This window comes from Carettochelys insculpta, chromosome 2 (assembly GCF_033958435.1).
Source record: "Carettochelys insculpta isolate YL-2023 chromosome 2, ASM3395843v1, whole genome shotgun sequence".
Taxonomy (NCBI): domain Eukaryota; kingdom Metazoa; phylum Chordata; order Testudines; family Carettochelyidae; genus Carettochelys; species Carettochelys insculpta.
In genome coordinates this window covers 249,277,202-249,298,691 of record NC_134138.1, presented here as the reverse complement: position 1 = coordinate 249,298,691, position 21,490 = coordinate 249,277,202, and the positions used below count along the sequence as shown (strand labels likewise).

At 45.6% G+C, this 21,490-nt stretch overlaps 1 protein-coding gene across 1 annotated transcript; it reads right to left on the bottom strand.

Moving 5' to 3' along the window:
• Positions 1-11,870: 11,870 nt before the first annotated feature.
• LOC142008923 (sperm acrosome membrane-associated protein 3-like) lies at positions 11,871-16,744 on the bottom strand. The gene is made up of 4 exons (XM_074986290.1): positions 16,606-16,744; positions 16,206-16,364; positions 13,177-13,255; positions 11,871-11,937 (listed from the first exon to the last, which is right to left on the bottom strand). Exons 1-4 carry the CDS (start codon positions 16,742-16,744, stop codon positions 11,871-11,873), a joined length of 444 nt encoding a protein of 147 aa, XP_074842391.1.
• Between the last annotated feature and the right edge of the window lie 4,746 nt (positions 16,745-21,490).

Genomic DNA, 21,490 nt, shown 5'->3' with positions numbered 1-21,490 from the left:
AATGGTTAGAAGTCAAAACATGCAGTAACTAAGCTGCCAACAACATCCTTTACATTTTATAATATAAAATAAAATGCAACATATGCTAAGGATTTAAGCTGGAAAGCAGGAAGGGAAAATGCTGATGAAGTTAAATGAGTTGTGTTAACGTTGCTGCTACAGCATGAAGTGTAGCATTTTCTGCCTTTATAATTTAACTACGCAGGGGGAATATTGAATTAATACTTTTTCACTTAATGATTTAGTTTAAAATTATAGGATAAAATTCTGAAGTAGGCCGTGATATTTGCTAAGAACCACTGTTCCAAAATGGAGTCTGGTAAGCCTCCCCACCCCAGCCATCTGGGGAGGGCATCCCAGTTGATGTAAATAAGTCCCTAGGCAGCCACATTCCAGGAAGGGACCCTGCAGGGAGGGGAATTGGACTATAGTAAAGGGTGATTCTTTCACTAACTTCTGCTTTGATTCTGTATCACAGCTTTCCACATCAGTGTGTTACAGAGGAGATATCACCACTTTATACATCGGTGTTGAGGACTGCACTCTTCAAAGGACTTGTTTAAAGATAAAATGTTCTGTAAACTGTGCACCAAAACTCTTTGTAACTCCCATATTGTTTGTTAATTCATCTGGATTGCTCATTGATTATGCTCATTTCCTTATTGTCTGCTCCTATTCTTTCCTCTATCAGCTCACCGTATAACCAATCATAACTTGGTGCCTGTCAGTGCATTCTGAAACTTACCCAAGTTCAGAATCACTCCACCAGCTGGTTGTAATAAACCTTTGTTGTGTCACATACAGTATCCAGACCTTATTCCAACAAAAATCGTCCTTCATTGAGATGAATTGAGTAGAAAAAATGGAGGAATTAATTGCACCCTTCATGGTGACATTATTTGGCTAGCATTAGTTTTCTGATACAGTGGTTTAACAGAGCACCAGGACATCATAGAATCTTAAATATGTAGGACTGTAAGGCTATGGCCACACAGCAAAGTTATTTTGTGATAACAGCAGTTATTTTGAGATAAGCATCTATTTTGAAATAGCAGATACATAATTTCAAATTTGATTTACTCCTAAAATGTTGGAGAGCAGGTGATGTCCCACATTACATGAAGAATGCAAACATCACCACTCTCTATAAAAACAAAGGCAACAAGGGTGACTGCAATGAGTGCAGAGGCATCTCATTACTGAGCATCACAGGCAAAGTATTTGCCCGTGTCCTTCTCAAAGTCCTGCAAAAACTTGCAGATCGACTCTATCCAGAAACACAGTGTGGCTTCAGGACTGGCAGGTCAACAATGGACATGATTTTCTCACTTTGACAGCTACAGGAAAAATGCAGAGAACAAGGAAAGCTGTTATTCATAGCATTTGTAGACTTAAAAAAGGCGTTCAACACAGTTAGTAGATCAGGACTATACAGAGTATTAACCAAGATTGGCTCCCCCCAACCCTGCTCAAGCTCATAACATCCTTTCACGAAAAAGATTAAAGCAACAGTGCAATATGATGCATCTCCATCAGAACCGTTTACAATTAACAGTGGAGTCAAACAAGGGTGTGTTCTTGCCCCACCCTCTTCAGCATATTCTTCTCAGTTCTACTAAATTGCGCATTTCAAAACTCATGCAGTGATGTATTTCTCTATACAAGATTAGATGGGTCTCTCTACAACCTGGCAAGTCTCAAGGCCAAAACTAAGGTCAAGAAAGTCCACATCAGGGAACTTCTCTTTGCAGATGATGCAACTCTCGTCGCTCATAATGAAGACATGCTACAGTCACTGATTGATTCTGTAGCCAGAGCCTGCAAGTTGTTTTCCCTTGACATAAGCATGAAGAAAACAGTTGCAGTCACTCAAGGTATACCTCAGTGATGCAATGTCATTCTGGATAACAGCCCATTAGATGTTGTTCAACAATTCTGTTACCTTGGATCTACTGTCACCACAAACCTATCCATAGACAAAGAACTGAAATCAGAATTGGGAAGGCAATATGATTTTTGGCAGACTTATGAAATGAGCATGGAACAATCCTAAAATGACAGTGAAAACAAAGATATTAATCTACCAGGCATCTGGATTGAGTATCCTGCTATCTGGTTCTGAGGCATGGACCACGTACCTGAACCAGGAGAAAAAATCGAACAGCTTCCACCTTTGCTGCCTCTCCAGAATTATGAATATCAACTGGCAAGATAAAGTTTCAAGTGCAGATGTCCTGTCAAGATCTGGCATACCCAGCCTCACAGCAATCCTCAACAGCAGAAGACTACAATGACTTGGTCATGTGAGAAGAATGGGTGACGAACGTCTTCCTGAAGAAATCCTCTTCAGTGAACTGTCATGTGGGTTGAGAACAAGAGGAAGACCAAAGCTAAGATTCAAGGATACATACAAAAATGCCATGAAAAAGTTCAACATCAATCCAAAATCCTGGGAATCTACCTCATCAGATAAAAATACCTGGTGACATTTGCTATGAGAGGGCACATCATCCTTTGATAGTATATGTGCAAGCCACACAAAAGAACTTCGTCTTAGAAGGAAAAACTCAGAGGCTACGTCTACACTAGCCCCAAACTTTGAAATGGCCACGCAAATGGCCGTTTCGAAGTTTACTAATGAAGCACTGAAATGCATATTCAGCGCTTCATTAGCATGCGGGGGGCCGCGGCACTTCAAAATTGACGCGGCTCACCGCCCCGCAGCTTGTTCCGATGGGGCTCCTTTTCGAAAGGTTCCCGCCTACTTCGAAGTCCCCATATTCCCATGAGCTGATGGGAATAAGGGGACTTGGCAGGGTCCTTTTGAAAAGAAGCCCCGTCGGGACGAGACGTGTGGCGGCGAGGGGCGTCAATTTCGAAGTGCCACGGCCACCCGCATGCTAATGAGGCGCTGAATATGTATTTCAGCGCTTCATTAGTAAACTTCGAAATGGCCGTTTGAATGGCTCTTTCGAAGTTTTTGGCTAGCGTAGACACGGCCTCAGACTCCAGAATTCAGGAATAGACTGACATGAGATTATTACAATTGACCATGCAGATCCAATATAGGACAGATAAGCCATGAGAGAAGGGGCCATATATTGCAGGAGGAAAAATGCCTATTTCAAAATAGCTATTTTGAATTAGGTGCTGTGAAGAGATGGAATAGCACTATTTCAAAATAAGCCATACTGGCATTCAGTGATACTATTTTGAAATAGGTACTATGGCTGTGGCTACACTAGCCCCTGCCTTTCAAAAGGGGAATGCTAATGAGCCTCTTTGGCAGATGCTAATGAGGCACTACCATGCATATGTAGCAGCTCATTAGCATAATGGTGGCCACACGTGTTTTGAAAGTGCCACTTTCAAAACTCACGGTGCTTGTGTAGACAGGGGCCTTTTGAAAGGACCCCCTGGACTTTGAAAGCCTGTCTTTCCCTTTTGGTTTAGGGAAGAAGAAGCTTTTGAAGTCCAGGGGGTCTGTTCAAAAGGCCCCTGTCTGCACTAGCAGTGTGCATTTAGAAAGCGGCACTTTCAAAATGTGTGCGGCTGCCATTATGCTAATGAGGTGCTGCATATTCATGGTAGCACGTCATTAGCATCTGCCAAAGTGGCTGATTAGCATTCCCCTTTCAAAAGGCAGGGGCTAGTGTAGCCATGGCCTATGTGTCCAGACATGCTATTTTGAAATATCTGGGAGCTATTTCGAAATGCATTCTTGTATGTAGTTGTGTTATTTCAAAATAAGCTATTTCGGAATAGCTACTCCAGAATGGATTATTTTGAAATAACTCTGCTGTGTAGACATAGCTGAAGAGACCTCAGTAGGTCATCTAGTCTCTGTACTCAAGGAAGGACTAAGTAATAATGAGACCATTCTTGACCAGTGGCTGTCTAACCTGTCCTTAAAAGCTTCCAGTGATGGTGATGCTGCAGCCTCCCTTGGTATTTTTCCAGTGCTTAACTACCCTGAGAGGAAGTTTTTCCTATGTCGAGCCTAAATCTTCCTTGCTTCAATTTAAGCCCATTGCTTCTTTTATTATCCTCAGAGGTTAAGAAGAATAATTGTTTACCTTCCTCCTTATCACATACTTTCCTGTATTTGAAAACTATTACCATGTCCCCTCTCGGTGTTCATTCCCCAGTCCTAACAAACCTAGGCCATTTCTACACAGGCCACTTTCTTCGAAAGTGGCATGGTAATACATAGCCAAAATATGCTAATGAGGCATGGATGCAAATTCCCCACGCCTCATTAGCATATGGTCACGTGATTTGGAGTCTGGAAGACCATTCTTCCGGACTCCAAAATGCCGTGTAGAAGTGTGGCCCCCAGGGGGTGTCTTCTGGAAGGAAGTCCTTCTTCCAGAGGCCCCTTTTTGCCTAAAATTTTTGGGGAGAAGGGGCCTCAGGAAGAAGGACTTCCTTCCGGAAGATCCCCCCGGGGGCTACGCTTCTATATGGCATTTTGGAGTCCGGAAGAATGGTCTTCCAGACTCCAAATCACGTGATCATATGCTAATGAGGCATGGGGAATTTGCATCTGTGCCTCATTAGCATATTTTGGTCTTCCGGACTCCAAATCATGTGACCATATGCTAATGAGGTGCAGGGAATTTGCATCCATGCCTCATTAGCATATTTCGGCCATGTATTACCATGCCGCTTTCGAAGAAAGTGGCCCGTGTAGAAATGGCCCCAGTGTTTTCAATCTTCCCACAGGGGCCTTGTTTTCTAGACTGGGGTGTCCAATACCTTCGCCACACGTGCCAAATAGGACACTGCATTGTGGTGAATACAGGGATGGCCAACCTGCAGCTCTCGAGCTACATGAAGCTCTTGGAGCCTTTAAATGCAGCTCCTCCTGAGAGCTGCATAGGGGGAGTTCCATCCACCTGCTATGCACATATGCCCCATGGCTTGGTGGGAGAAGTGTGTGGTGGCCCCTGCAGCAGCCCTGGCAACAGCTCCAGGGTGGGCCCAGTGGCAGCCTTGGCAGAGGCTCTGGCAGCTCTGGCGAGTTGCTGGTATTGAATTAGAAAGGGAGGGGGCCTGAGGGGGTCTGGCTTTCGGGGAGGGGGAGGGCATTATTTAGGGTAGGGGGCTGGGGCTAAGTGTGCCTGGCTCAATAAAGTTTTATATAATATAGTGTGGCAAATATGGAAGGACGACAATCCCAAGCATGGCGTCTTAAAATTCCTATTGGGCACTGCTGTTCTAGACCTTGAATCATTTTTGTTGTTCTTCCCTGGACTGCCTCCAGTTTATCCACATCTTTCCTGAAATGTGGCACCCAGAACTCAGTACAATAGTACAGCTCAGGCCTTATCAGAACAGAGTGTCAGTGATCTCCGGCTGGGAGGGGTGTGGACTGAGGCAGGTAGCCTTTGCTGAAGCCCATGCTGCCAGATTGTTACTATTTTTGTTATCCATGCTAGCTCAGTTAAAGCTAGCACAGGCATAGCTATCTGTGCTACAATCACACCTTCATTGACTGTGCATAAAATATGCCCTACATACCAAGTACCTCTTGTCCTTACTCAGACTGAGCAGTGCAACTGTGGTGTCACTGCCAGCAAGTCACTTCTCAGTCTTCTTTTGGAACAGATTGAGTTCTTCAATTCAAGAGACAGAGACCTCCTTGAGATAGAGGAGAGTGGCTGAGAGGAGCAGTAATTTGATACAGGACTGGTTCTAGTGGCCAGACCTAACTCATTTGCATTCCTCATTAGTTTCAGGAATAAGGGGGCTGCCAATAAGCAGGGGAGTTGGTCGATAGAACTCCATCTACATGTCCTGTTTGGTGACAACAGAAGCCTCTGCCGGGATAGTGTTCTTGCACAACTATGCAAATGAGGCATGCAACTATGCAACTGAGCATCTATTTGCATTGTTGAGTGCCCTCATTTGCATGATCCTGCTGGCAGCAGCATATTGTGTAGACATAGCCAAATAGTTTATTTGGAATAATAACTCTGGAATAAGCTATTCTGAAGTAACTTTGCTGTATAGACCTATCCCATGTGACTAAGGGCTGGCAGGATCAAATCTTTGGGTAGAAAATAAATATCTAATCAGAGGTGATCAGTGTGGGGATTCTAGGGTGGGGCACTTGCTATGTGCCCCTGCCCCGCCTCCTCTCCACCCCTGTTCCACACATGCTCCACCCCTTTCCCACCCAGACCCCTCCCCTCCCATCCCTGTTTTACCCATGCCCTGCCCTTTCCCTGCTCCTGCTCAGGCCCACATGCCTTTTCCTGTGGAAGCACCGTGCTGCTTCAGGTGGGTGCAGGGGTCCTCCCACTCTTCTGGAACATCACAGTGTAGACTAGAGCAGAGCAGAGTAGGCCACACTGCTCCAGGAAAAGGGTGGTACCACTCCTATAGTCATTGGACGTGGCATAGTGCTGAGGGTGAGTGATTGCTGACAGCAATGCTGGAGGTTGCTGTTGTCAGATGCTACCAGCGCGGCACTCTGCTCTCTCCAATGTTGGTATCACTCAGCTGCATGCGTGTGTTTCCTCTGTGTGCTGCCCCAGCTCTGCAGATAGCTGACACAGCAGACCCGAAGAGAACCCCCAATGACCACAGAGTCTAGTAAGGTACGAAGGCACGTCGGCCAGGTTTATTGCCGTATTGGACACAATAGTAGTTCCCTGTAGACTTCTTAGTCTAAGTCAGGGCATACTACAAATATGCACCCACGATCAATGGACTCGGCTCAGTCAGTGGCAGGACTTTCCACTGCCCCCTCAGCTGGACCCAGACCACACCCCAGGAGTACATTCTTATACACAGGTACAAACAATTTACACATCACTCCTGACGTATTGAGGTACAACCCTTCTACGCAGTCAGGTGCCACCTCTCACCTTGTACATGTTGGTTCGAACAAAACAACTCTATCCATCATATTACCTTTTTGCCCCTGTCATTGGGATGGGTCGGCCTGTTCTTTCTTATCTGTGGAATGTTCCAGGGTAGGGTGTTCTGGTACCATGTTCATACTTCAATATGCTAGGTAGATATGTTTATGCAACATCAACCCTCTTCTTGCCAACTTCTGTGAGCAATGCGTTCCTTTAGCTCACAGCTGAACTTTGCTTTCTGTTAGCAAAATCTTGACCATTACTTGAATTCAGGCCTAAGGCCTCATACTGGGCCTGTACTTACTACAGTTGCCTGTAGCCCCCTATGCATCCACCACACATCACCTATGTATGTAATTGTGACAGGGGGCTGGCAGAGCTGTCATACCAGCTCCAATCAAGAAAGGAGAATTGGAGCTGGCTGAGTAAGCCCAGACCTGATGGGTAAATGGGAACAGCTGCCAGCCTCATAGCCAGGGGCTACATAAAGTCTGGCAGAAAAGAAGCCAGAGAATTAGATGGACTGGTAAGCTTGACTCTGCTGGGTGCAGGACTGAGTAGGCACTGAGACTGTAATACTGAAGCTGTTTACACCTGTAAGGTGGTAGGAATGTGTACAGTAGACCTCCAACATACATGGAGGTTGCGTTCTTGCACAACCCGACCTAAGTCAAATTTCACATTACTCAGGGGATCCAAGAAATTGACTAATGCAGCAGAACTGGCCAGTTTCCTGTCTCCTGTGAGTGGTGGGCAGCCACAGTATAGAAGAACCCTGATATACGCGCACTCAAGTTGTGTGTATCTCGGTTTAACGCAACTCAGGGTGGTGGAGAGCTAGCACCTGGCTCTTGGCTGCCTGCCTCTCACAGAAGCAGGGAAACTGACCAGCACAGCAGCCGTGGTTAGTTTCCCCACTCCCCTGAGTGGTGGGCAGTCTGGAACCAGGTGCCAGCTCTCCACTGCCCCGAGTCATGTCAAACCAAGATACGCATAACTTAAGCATGTGTATCTAGGGGGTTCTATTGTACTGTGTAAATAAAGAGGACGAGAGGTTGCACCAGTGCAGAGGCCTCTGGTTCATTTTGGATGCAGCAAGAGCAGGATTAAGGGGTGGGGCAATGATGCCTGGTTGCAGCAATTAATACCATAGTTATATTTATGGGAATTGTTTATCAGAGAAATTTGCAGAAAGAGAGTACCGAGGTGTTTTTACAATATTTTCCTAATGGGGAATGGTGTGCTGCACTGGCGTCTCTTTCAGTAGCAGCAGACATTTTTCTGATACAAACCACAGTTAAATTAGCCAGATAAATAGAATTTACACCACCAATAAACCAATTTGAATGTATCTTGCTGCAGCCATTTACATAGAGAGGCCATTCCTGGAACCAGTCCTGCATTTATAACACTGTCAAAATGCTCCCCTGACTACAGGTATTATTTGCGTGAGTAAGGACACCAGGACTAGGCACCCTCAGCAAAAGCCTAACCAGAGTGCAGCGTCCTGCCTGCCTGGACATAGTCATTGAGACAGCCATTAAGTTATACTGCAGTTTTCCTTTAAGGAAGAGCAAAGTTGTTTTTAAGTTAGAGGAGTGCAAAAATCCTGTGAAACTGGTAAACATCTATATATAGGAGCAGCCATCACTTAAACACATCCAACGAGGATTCTTGTGTGGAAAAAAAGTTAAAAATAAATCCCCTAGTTTGCTTGTGGATTGAGATTTTTGCCAAGTGAATATTTATGTCCAAGTTATAAACTTCTGAAAGACTGGGTGTATAATGGAAATACTGAAATAGTCTTAAGCAATGCAGTGCTATGTAGTGACGTACTGTATGTGGTCAGCTCTGTTTCTACTGAAGACAGTGGCAAGCCTCTCTTTGACTTGAACGGGAAGATGCCCAGGACCTATATGTAATTTTGCAAGTCGGGAGTTTTCAAAGTGTGTCTATAGATGATCTCACGATCCCTGTTGTTCTTGAGTGCTGGCTTGGTCTTCTAGCAGTTAGCTAGCTCAGACATAAGTGCTGGAATAATCATGTTAGCATAAGATTTACAGATTCTGAGAAGCACTGGAAATCTGGTGATCTTAGAGAAAGTGTAGCAAATATTAGTTGTAACAATGAATGGAAAATGTGTTTTCAGTTGTGCAAAAAAAGCAAATCATTCTGGAATGCATGAACAGGAGTGCTATGAACAAGACATGAGAAGCAATGCTTTCACTCTACTCTGCACTGATTAGGCCTCAACTGGAGGACTGTGTCCAGTTCTGGGAAAGATTTTAGGAAAGATTTGGAGAAACTGGAGAGGTTCAGAGAAGAGCAACTAAAATGATTAAAGGTCTAGAAAATATGACCTAGGAGAGAAGAGTAAAAAAATTGTGTTTCTTTAGTTTGAAAGAGAGAAGGCTGAGAGGGGACATGATAGCAGCTTTCAATTGTCTAAAAGGGTGTTACAAGAAGGAGGGAGAAAAATTATTCTCCTTAGCTTCTGATGATAGGACAAGAAGCAGTGGGTTTAAACTGCAGCAAGGGAGGCTTGAGTTGGACATTGGAAACATTTCTTGTCAGGGTGGTTAAGTACTGGAATAATTTGCCTAAGGTTGTTTTAGAATCTCCACAATTGGAGATATTTAATAACAGGTTGGATAAATATCTAACAGGGATGATGTAGATGGTGCTCGGTCCTTCTGTATGGGCAGAGGACTGGACTTGATAACCTCTTGAGGTCCCTTCCAGTTCAAGTATTCTACGATTCTATGAAAACAAAGAAAATATTTATTTGGAGATTTCAGAAGTATAAAGTTGAAAGTGAGTCCCTTATTCCACATCTGAATAAAAGTGAATCTAGGACTCCCAATCTTCCCTTATAGAGGGCATGAAGAAGGATACCAGTCAGCTGTTATCAAAAGCAACCAGTGCAACACAATGCTACAAAAATTCAGCACAAGTAGTACTTTTCTAGCTGTACAAAATATTCAGGAAGACCATTTATGACAGGTTGCTTGACACAACTGTAGTTGATAACATCAAGAAATTCACAGAATTCCCATCACATTTCTATGTCTGCTCCAGACATTTGACAGGCTCCTATGTCTGTAGAAATTCATAGAATATGTAACAGATGTGTAGTCTGAATCACCGAAGAGAATTTAGGTACTGAATCCATCCCACTATCTGTAGCACTATGATGGGGGGAATCCTGAGCTGAAAATGTTTCCTCATAGTTTGTATGCATTATATGATATAGATATCGCATATACCAATTCATGTGGGCTGAGTTCTGGAGTCATGATGTGAGAGGGACTTTTTGTGGAAAAGATTATCATTATTTCAGTGTCACTCCTGTGCTGCTTATTGAGTCTAGCTTGGGATATCACAACTGCCCAAGTTTTTGATGTGTTTTAACCTGGGCATTTTTTTCAGACCAAACTCTATTTATAACAAGATGGTTACTCTGATTATTTTCCTTTTAGCAAAAACTACTTTCTGGTATTTTTGTACATTGCCAAAAGAAAGCAGGAAATAACAAAGCATAGACAATTATTACAAGTGGGGACAACTAATTTTTTTTTAAACGTTATGCCTCTGAGACCTCTTGATGCCAAGTGGCATATGGTATAAGTGTTATAGGAATCCCCTGGACGTGCTATTTACATTCTAGTTCATCGAACTGTCACGTGAGGTCTCCAGTGAAAGCCTGTGTCACATGGAAAATGTATATATAGATGGTATGTAAAAGAGTTATGTACAGACATGTAAAATTATGTTCTTAAGATCTGTCTAGGGACTGGCCCCAGCAAGGGTGAACAATAGATAAACATTTTGTGTATGAAAGAAAACTATCTATCTGTTTTCACTTAAGTTAAGTATTCTATGGTTCACAATGAGCCTCCAGTCTGAACGTGATGATAATGAAGGATTGTGAAAGAGAAAATTAACAACAAGAAGGAAACAGCAGGGTTTATCCTGTTTTGCAAACTAAAACAACAGAGTGGGGTACTGTATCTGGGGTACAGTTTGAACCCCTGGTTACACCTTCAATTGCTCAGGCAAGCTATCAGCAAGCTTGATCTTATGACAAGGGAGTCTCAACCAAAGCGGTTAAAAACGCCAGGGAAAGACCTTGTAAACTATCTTGCAGGAGACAGGGGAGTGCCTTGTTGGAACATGGGCACCTGGCAGTAGGGGTGGGACTCCAAACCCCACCTGACCCCAGATAGCAACACAAACGCACTGGACTGCAAGATAGAGGGCTCCACTTGCCTGCAATCAGCTGAGGACAATCCAGGGTGACTGCAGAATCCACCGTCTTTGCACTGTGGCTAAATTCTAAAATTGATCTTATAGGAACATTTATTTATCTTCAGCCAGTAGACATTGATTTAATACTGGCAGTATACTTTTCTGCATTTCAGTGGGAATGTGTGTAATACTGACCATGTTGAATTGCCCAGGATTTTGATTTTCATAAATGATAGCTTGCTTTGATTAGCAAATATTTACAAGTTTTCCTCAGCCCCAATGAACCAATGGCATGCATTTTGCACCCCTTAGCATACAGGTACTCATGATACATTCTCTAGGGCAGAAGTTCATACCTTTAAGCTCCTGTGGTTTGCCTTCTTTGAAAAACTCAAAGAACCCAGTAGTTTTTGGAAACCTCTAAAAACAGTTATAAATGCAGCTCCAGAACCCTGTCTGTCAGCCACTCCCCCTTCCACTTGTTGTTTTACACAGAACCAAGCTGAGGAAAATCTTCTGGATTTGAGCCCTAAATAGCATGTCCAACTAAAGGGCTGTGCTGATTTCTTTTCAATTAAAAGGATTTATTTTTTTTTTAAATATATTTTAAATGAGTGTGTTTTGGTTTTCCCAATTGGTTTATGGAGTGGATTTTGTTTGTACGTGTTAACTGCCAGAAGTGCCAAGAAAGAAACATTCTCTTGTCATGAAAACATAGACAGCCTCGAGGAGTCGTAGCTGCTGACTTTTTCACAGGTCACATCCATCCACCCACTCAGACAGGTCTCGCCCTTTGCAGTGCATTGTCCAGTCCTCCCTGAGAAAGAAAAAGACAAAGAGCGAATATGAGTTTTTATTATTTTAATAAATTGTTTCCCCTACCATCCCTGGCAGTACAGAACAGATGGCTATCTGTTATAATAAGTCCTGGAAGAGGATCTTCTCGCAAGATGTTGGAGACACACAGACTCTGAAGCTCCCTGCCTCTTTATCTCACAGACTGTGGAACCACACTACATTAAGCAATCATAAGGCTAGATCCTGTTGCCCTTACATTGAGTAATACCCCACTGATGTAATAGTCCTACTGAAATGAAAGCCAAGGGGTAAGATACTCCTCAGTGTCAGGGCAGCAGAAATGAGCTCATTGAATAGCTAGTCTACCATGCGGTGGTAGTTTCCATTCCAAAGAATCCCTCAATAATTTACCATCTACATGGCATACAGAAGTTACCTCACCCGCTCTTACTGCCTCTGTGGTGAAACACGCACAGCAACACCCTACTGTAGGGAGAGCTGAGGGATAATGTGTCCAACTGAAACTACAGAGGAAAAAAAATCTGAAAACAGAGTAAATAGCTTCTTAAGTTGGATCTTAAGACATCAGGGTTCACACATCTATTTTGTGCACAAAGTCCTACGGGTCTTGGGAGGACTTCAGATTTTTATGTTCTTTGGAATTTTTCTCTGCCCTCCATTTTCTGTCTCTCTTGTTACTCTGTCTTTATCACGGTTTATACTCCTTAATCAGGAGTGGGAGTTTCATTATGGTAGGAACTGTCTGTCCTAATTAAACTGTCCATCACCCAGGAGCTTCCAATCTTCGCAGATGAGAAGCAGAAGAGACAACAGGCATAGAACAGCAAAGGCAGGAAAAACAAGGGAATGTGAAATAATTATGGCTGGTATAACGAGTAGCAGTCTCAGCCTGTCAACTGCAAAGCTACTGTGTAACTGTACTGAGAAAGGCAAGGCTTGTGAAGGTCTGCATAGTGGCTATCTGAGTTTTTACTCTCCCCTTATGCTTCATTTTTGCTTGTTTTTTCCACACTGTTTTTCCTCTCTTTCTTTCTTTATAGCCTCTTCTAAATGAGTTCTCTTAAGCAAACTCATATTGCCTAATTTCAGTTATCAGCCACTATTCTTTCACTAAGCTCTGTGGTCATACTGAAGTCACCTATATTGCTTTAGCATTAGAATTAAGCAAAGAGCAAATATTCACAATCACAAATGCATATCCATATTTCCAAAGAGAATATCCCAGGGTGCCCCTCACCAGGCATCCATTCCTTGTGGGTCTCGCACAATTCTTTTGGCACAGACGATGTCATCTGTTATGTCATTTGACAGCAAGTCTGCAAGGAGAAGAGGGGAGAGTGAATGCGGGGTTACCTTGTGAGACCTCAGAGTGGTGCACCCAAGTACCAGGGGCTATGGTTGTACAGCTGGGCACCTGGCTGGCCAGCCCTAGGGTAGTGCTCCCCCTGTGGCATTCGAATGGGGCTGCTTGCTTGCGCAGCTGCAGAGCTGCCGTGCTGCACTGGGCTCCCTGGCCCTTCTTGCTGCGTTTTCAGAGCAGGGAGAGTGAGGGGAAGCTCTCGACTGTGCCTGAACAGTGGCAGGCAGAGCACTCCACTGATCTTGGGCCTAAGCGTTGACAAGCCCAGTACAGCTCCCCGCTGCCCCAGCTCAAAGCCAGGTAGGGAGAGATCTGCTTAGACCTCCCATGCCCTCAGTTGTGGAAAGAGAAATGGCATAAGAGAGAAGGAAGAGCTGATGGGAGGGTAGGGAAAGAGGGATGGGATGGGACAGGATAGGAGAAGGAAGGAGCTGAAGAGACTGTGGGGGCAGGGGCATCATGGGGGAGATAAAAGGAGGTAGCAGCCCCCCTCAAAACTCTGCCACTACAGAACTTTGGCTCCTGCCTTCCCTCTACCCAGGAGTGTGAGGAATGAAGGACACTTCCTTTATTTATGCATCTCTGGTGCTGCTGTTCCTCTGAAGCTCCCCTCCCCCACCTGCCCGCAGTCACACTGACTGAAGACTTAGTTCACTCTTCTCCCTCCTCTCCCTCCCCTTGGGCTGGCTAGTCCTTGCTCTATCATCTAGGAACACTTCACTGTAAGAGCAGCAGAGCTGAAGAATGACCACCTGCTGGGATCCTTCCCCTGCTGTCACACCACAAACATTGCTTAAATTACACTTACAACTTTCCTGTTTTCTTCCAAATCTCCATTTTTTCTAAGGGGGGACAGGGAGGGAGGGATCTTAGTACCCCAGGGTGGGACATCTATTCTTCCATTTAGTTCCACTTCGCACTTGTCTGACACACCCTTCCCTTTGCAATGGTCTGGGTCAGACTACCAGTAGCACCCAGACTGTTACACACAAATGTAGATTCCTCAGCAAGATACTGAATGCACTTTTGAATTCTAAGAACTTTTTCCTGGAACAACTTTGCTGCTGGTTACTGTGCCAGTAACAAATCCTTGCCCTAAGAAGCCAGCCATTTTATAGCTGTGTGTCTCCTGTACTATCCTTCTCTTCCAACTGGTAAGTAATCTCAGCTCCTGTTTACTTTTTAACATTTCTGAGGGTAGCAAAGTCTCTCAAACCTGAGTGCCTTCAGTGAATGTCGTGGAGGTGATGTTTATATTCTCAAATCCTTAGAGAAACACTGGGATTGGAACCTCCTTCCAATCCTTTGTATTTATTCATAACCATTGGTGAAAGTAACAAACTTCTTACAGGTGGTGTGCTACCACAAGCTACCCCTCTCCCAGAGGGAGGCTGCTGCAGTAAAACAGTGCCTGTAAGAAATGTAAGTGCTGAGAGGAGTGTGGGCGTGGGTGTGGGGTGGGGGTTCAGGGCAGGGAGATGGAGTGTGTGTGTGGGGAGGGGGGTTCAGGAGGCAGAGGTTTAGGGTGTGGGACACTGTTGCCTCTAAGTGGAGTGAGTTTTGAGTGGAGTGAGCTTTGTCTTGTGTACCAATACCGAGGTCATCTGTGCTTGTTCACATGTATGCCACCCTGATAATGCATCCATCAGTTCCTAATAAGGCATTGTTAAAGCACCCCAGAGGGAAGGGGGAGCCCAGACACATACACACAAACCGCAGAAGGAAAGAGGGAGCCCAGCCCCCCCCACACACAGGGAAAGGGAGGTCCCAGACACTCACCCACCAGTGGGAAGCGGGGAGCCCAGCCATATACACACCCCGGAAGGAAGTGGGGAGCCCAGCTACACACATGCACACACAACAGCAGAGGTCAAGAGGGGAAATTGCCCCTGGGACAGCCTTTCATGGGCAGCTGGGATCTCCTGGACCCTTTGAAGTGCCACATAGAGCCCCAGTGCCACAGGGGCTGGAATGGCATTGTGCCTCTCTGCCACTCTGCCAGCTTACGATGGGCCCGAGGGCTGACTACTCTCAGCCTCGCTCCTTCTGGGCATGTGGAGCTGGGCCTCCTCCCACCTTGCTCTGGGGCCCAGGGTGGCTGTCAGCTCCACTCCCCCCCGCACCTGAAAAGATGCCCCTGTGTGTAGGTGGCAGAAGGAATTGGAGTGGGGGAGAGAGAGTCTGAGGCCAGGCTGCGGGACTGATAGAGAGGCAATGAAAGCAAGAGGGGCGGAGGGTGCTAGAGGGGAGAGTCTGTGAGGATGATCAGATTGAATGTAGGGAAGAGTGAGAGAGGTGCATGGCAGAGTGAATACATGAGCCATAAAGTGAACATGACAGTGGAGGGGCTGAGCTCACTGGAATTAAACTTGTGCTTACTCAGACTGTCAACCCACACAGAGAAAAGAGTCAGAGGGACCATTCTTGGGTTGTAACAGTTCTAGTGTGTGACACCCTTTGATTCCCTCAGGAGAAAGGCAGAGAACTGGTCTCCCAGGATATGTCTTCTGGGGCCCCTGCCAAAAGGGACTGCACCTCATTCCGCCCATCCCCTCTGGGATGTCTCTGAACCTGCCCAAGCGGGGTGGCTCCTAGGGAAATCACATCGCTATGGCTGTGCCTGAGTACTACTACTTAAGGAAGGGGTACAGCATGAAAGGTAATATAGCCCCAGGCTGTTATCTTTCCCTGGTAACCTCCTGATGGCTCAGACCTACCCAATACCCAAAGAGCCTTCCCCAGGGTCCTAGGACGGGAGAATAATGCCCTAGAGGGTAACTGACCACCTCTCCACTGTGTGGGGAGTGGTAGCTATGTGGTTATTATTAACTGAGGAATGAAGAGCAGCATGAACAGGAATCCCACAGCTGCTGTCTTGGCTCCTGAGGGGTGTTTGGGGAGAGTACCAGTGCAGGGCATGTGGCAGAGGTTCTCGGTGGGGCTCCGGTAGTTGTTGCACCAGACACGGCTGTTGATCTGGAAAATGCCATAGTCTGTGCTGCCATCTGCATTGTCATCCTCTGCTGCTGAATTGAAGCCGCTCTCGAAGAACGCCATGCAGATCCCTAATGCGAGGAGAGAACACGCTGAGTAGAGGCTTTCCACAGAAACAGGGTCAACTTGAAGCACAGCAAGGCAGAGCCTGTGAGGGGAGTGAGGAGATAGCATGCAGAGACAGACAGGTTAAGGGGTGGGGAAGAGGCAGCTGAATGCAGGAATGGTAGAGTGAAAGAGTGAAGGGAGTTTGGAGTGAGGGGGAATTGGGGAGAAAAGCATGCGTGAGAAGCAGGGAGAACTAAATCTTACAGTTGGCGAGGCTGTAACCCTCGTACCCATCCAGCCCTTCTTCATGTAGGATATAGGCCAGCTCACAGCGGCTAAAGATTTTTGCTTCATTTGCTGTGATCAGGCAGCCAACCAGGGAGAGAAGAGCCAGCACCTTCATTTTGCCAGAGAATGGGGAATCTCAGTTCCACCTATGAGGGGAAAAAAGACAAGAACTCAATAGCAGAGGGGGAATTCTTTGACCAGTCACAGTCAAAGGTCTAAATCCTTCCGCCCATAACAAGTGCTGGAAGGACTGCCCTGAGGTAACCCAGCTTTGGACTTTTTCACCCCACCCCGCTGAGGTAACTCCTTTCTCCCACTGCTAAACTCCTGCCCTCAGAAGGATATTTGTTTTGCCAACAGACTGTCCAGACTGTATGGACATGCGTACACACACACAAACAAACACACACAAACTGGACAATCTAAAAGGTTCTTCTTTCTCCCACAGCTAAACTCCTGCCCTCAGAAGGATATTTGTTTTGCCAACAGACTGTACAGACTGTGCGTGTGTGTGGGTGTGTGCGTGCGTGCGCGTGCATGCATGCACGCACGCACGCACACACACACAAACTGGGCAATCTAAAAGGTTTTATTAATCCTGAAACTGAAAACACCAAAGATGAAGGCATCAGAACTTCACAGCTAACTTTCTCATTCTCAGGTCTGTGGTGAAGAGTCAGAAGGCCCCTGGAAAGTGGAAGGCTGAGAAGTGTGATAAGCCTGGCAAAGGATTACACATATTTCAGGCTAAAATATCTAAGCTAATGGTCACTTTTTTACTGTAAAAGCAATGAGGGGTCCTGTGGCACCTTATAGACTAACGGAAATGTATGAGCATAAGCTTTCGTGGGCAAAGACCCGCTTCATCAGATGCAGGTCAGATGCAGAAGTGGGTCTTTGCCCACGAAAGCTTACGCTCATACATTTCTGTTAGTCTATAAGGTGCCACAGGACCCCTCGTTGCTTTTGCAGATCCAGACTAACACGGCTACCGCTCTGATACTTTTTTACTGTGGGAGCATATCCACAATAAAAGCAGTAACTTCACTCTCTCAGGGGCACTTCTCTTCCCTCCCTACTTTCCCTTTCCCCCATTTTCCAGGGCCTTAGAAATAGTTTGTGACACTGAAGGCCCAGACCAGTTAAGTCGACTGTTTCTCCATGTATGCTACAGAGGGCTGCATGGAAGCTTGTTCTGTTTTTGGGTTTTCTCCCCCGATGCTGGACTCAGAGTGGGTGTGAATGCAGGGAGATGGGGAGAAATCTTATGAAATTGGAAAATTATTTGTGTTATTTAGCTTTGGCACTAGTATATTTCAGAGACACTTGGTATTTTTCCGTCATCCCTCCTTTAGACTCTCCAATGCCAGCCTCCCCACTCTCACAAGACAGCAAGTATTTGCTGCTTCTGTTTCTGGACCATGTTTCTCATATTTTTTCCTTTCATCCTACTCCATCTTGAAATCTACTACGAGAACTTCCTAAGGGCTATTTGAAAATTTATTAGCTTGCTCCTGAGGTCACAAAGCAAAGACAGAAAAAATTGGAATGTGGCTTTTATTAATCCCTGCATTTCCAGCCTGAAAATTTCATATGTCATTAATGTGTCTTTTACACACCAGTAGAGACTTGTTGAAAATGGCCTGGCTTTCTTTATTTCCTTAAGGCACTTTGGGTATTAATTGATACAGTAACAAGTAATGCTAAAAGGCCTTTTCCTTGCTCCCCTCTTCCTCATTGTCTTAGGAATTGTCACCATGAATAAAGGAATAAAAGGGGGAATATTGCAGGGGTGTATTACTTATTGGAGATATATATATAAAATCCCAGAGGCACTGAGACCACATATTAGGGGATAAAGTCTCTGCTCTACAGCCTTGGTTGAGAGCCAGGTGGCCTTTAGCTCATATGGTAGAGCACAGGGCTTTTCCCACAGTGTCCAATATGCTCTCCATTTGCCCCATGTGCTGAATGCAGCTCAGAAGAACCACACATGGAGAGCGTCCCTCCTGCCACGCCAGGCATGTATCCCACCATTTGGTGGGACAAGCACATGGCAGCAGTGGCTCATGTGGCTCTGCATGGCAGTGACTCTGGCTGTGTGGCGCAGCTCCAGCAGTGGGGTGTTCATGTGGCAGTGCAGCTGCAGCAATGCAGCAGCTCTAGTGTGCAATCTTGGGGCAAGGGTGGCTGATGGGTGGGGAAGAGCAGTAGTCCATTCAGTTTCTTTTGAACACCTCTGCTTTAGCCCCAAAGGTCACAGGTTCAATCCCTCCTGCTGATGACCTGGGCCTACTTGCTCCACCTGTTTCACATCACTCCAGCAGCAGAAGGCAGGTGGAAGACTGTTGGGGATTCTCTCAAAGGAGCTGGGCCAGACCCATCTCTCCCATAGGGCACATGCTAGGGGAGAAAGCCAGGTGGGCAGCACACTGCTATGCCAGCCTTCAGCTAGCCCCAGTCAGGAAGGTATAATGCATCAGTCAGTGGCACTGACATCTTCTGGGGGCCCCGGGCGAGATGGAGCGGAGCTGGCTCCACACTCCTGGAAGGGACAGGGCCAAGGGCAGCCAGCCCTCAGTGGCACCCAGAGCATGCCTGGCCCCTCCCACACCCTTTGCACTGTCTGTAGCATGCCCCACCCCCAAGCCCTTACTGCTTCCCAGCGCCCTGAGCCCCTTTGAAGCGGTGGACCCTGAGGCAACAGCCTCCTTCTCCCCCACACACACATCAGCAGGCCTGACTGTGATCGATCCCACCCTTGGGTGCTGAGCACTGCTTAGCTGTAGCTAAGGATTCAACCACACATGACCCTAATCCGGAGTTATCAAACATGCAGCTATTTCTCTCACTGGTGGTGGGTTGCCCCTAAAATTGGAAGGCAAAAAAGCATCTGAGTCTGATTTTTTTGCAAATATCTGCACATTAATGGTAATTGGCTAAGCTCTGTTTCAACTCCAGCTGTTGGCAGTAGCTGAAGGTACTGTCAGCTCTTGTGGTACTAGCAACAGCAGCCCAGCCCAGAGCTTTCCTGGGTAGGATGGATAATAAATTAAATAATAATTGTACCTTCCTCCCCTGCAACTTTAACTTACAGCTTCCCCCACAGCAGAGTCTGATGTGAAAGTTCCCAACGGTCACCCAGTGTCTCCCCCTGTAACTGCTCCCCCTTCTAGAACCTGCTCCTCCCTGTCCCTGTGACATCACTCACCGCCATTCTCAGTTCAAAACAGCACCACAAAGCTTTATCGTGCGTGGCATGTCTCAGACGCCTGCATTCTAAAGTACATGGCAGAATTAATGTGAGGCAGTGGGCTGGCTGCAGCAGGGCGGGATGAACACTGTGAATGTGCTTCTTCAAAGCATCACTTCAAAAAGCATGTTTAGGTTCCTCTTGTGGGATCTGTGCACAAAAATAGTTTTGAATCCTTAGTCGCAAGTATTCACTCTTGAAAACAGAGTCTAACTCTTCCAATCAGGCAACAGAAGCTAACCATGTGACCAAATGCTCCTGTAAAATCTGCAATAAAAACACTTATAAAACATTCACAATGAGTTGAATTATTCCTATAAATTATTCAGTGAATGCTTTCAAACAACAACTTATTTATTTGTATTGTGGTAGCAGCCAGAGGCCCTAGTTAAACTTGGGGCCTCATTGTACTAGATCCTGTGAACACAAAGGGTGCGGCTACACTTGCATTCCTCTTTCGAAAGAGGTATGCAAATGAGGTATAAATCTGCATATATTGTCATCTCATTTGCATACTCTAATTTCAAAGGAGCTTCTTTTGAAATAAGAAAGCCAGTGTAGATGCTGCTCTTTTGAAAGTAAACCCATCTTCGAAAGAATCCTTCTTCCCTTTATTTAATGGGAAGAAGCATTCTTTTGAAGATGGGGTTTACTTTCAAAACAGCAGCATCTACACTGGCTTTTTTCTTCAAAAGAAGCTCTTTTGAAACTATAATATGCAAATTCAGTGTCAAATATGCAAATTTATACCTCTTTTGCATTTTTATTTACCTCATTTGCATACCTCTTTTGAAAGAGGAATGCAAGTGTAGACGCACCCAGAGAATCAGTGACAGTTCCTAGCAAGACTGGCAATGGAAGAATTTGTATACTCATTTCACAGATGGGGAACTGAGAGATACAGAGAAAAGCCCTGAAGAACTCACCCAAGTCACATAGTAAGTTTCTCATAGAACACAGAACTTGTCTCCTGAGTCTTGGGATTATTATGCCATTATGCCAGAGATTGATCCACCGGACATCGATTTATCACATGGCTGAAGACATGATAAATTGATCTCTGAATATGCTCCTGTTGATACCGCTACTCCAGCAAAACAAGAAGAGTAGCTGGCTTCAACAGGACAGCAGCTCCCATCTACCTTACTGCATGGAAGACAGCATGATAGGTACCTCAACTTCAGCTATGTAATTTTCATAGCTGAAGGAGACATGGTAAACGCAAGCATAGACGAGGTCTAAGTCTGGTGCCTTAACCATAAAACCACCCTTTCTCTCAAGAGCCAGGGATGTAATGTAGCTTTCTCCTTCTTACCTCAGCACAGAGGGGAGCAGTGTTCTCCCCCATGTGTTCCCCAGGCATTGTGACTGCTTGATGCAAAGCACAGTTGTCTCCTGGGGTTCCTGCTGCTGCTGCAGTGCACCTCCAATGGGAGCTGAGAAAGACAATTCTGCTCTCCTATCTGGTATTGCAGATCTGTTGAACCAGTGAACCTGTCTTCTAGCAACAGGGAAGTGTAGCAACATTCTACAAGGCACTGGGGAGGCCTTATCTGATTTAGTGTGTGCAGTTCTGGTCTGCTACATTTAAGAAAGATGAATTCAAAC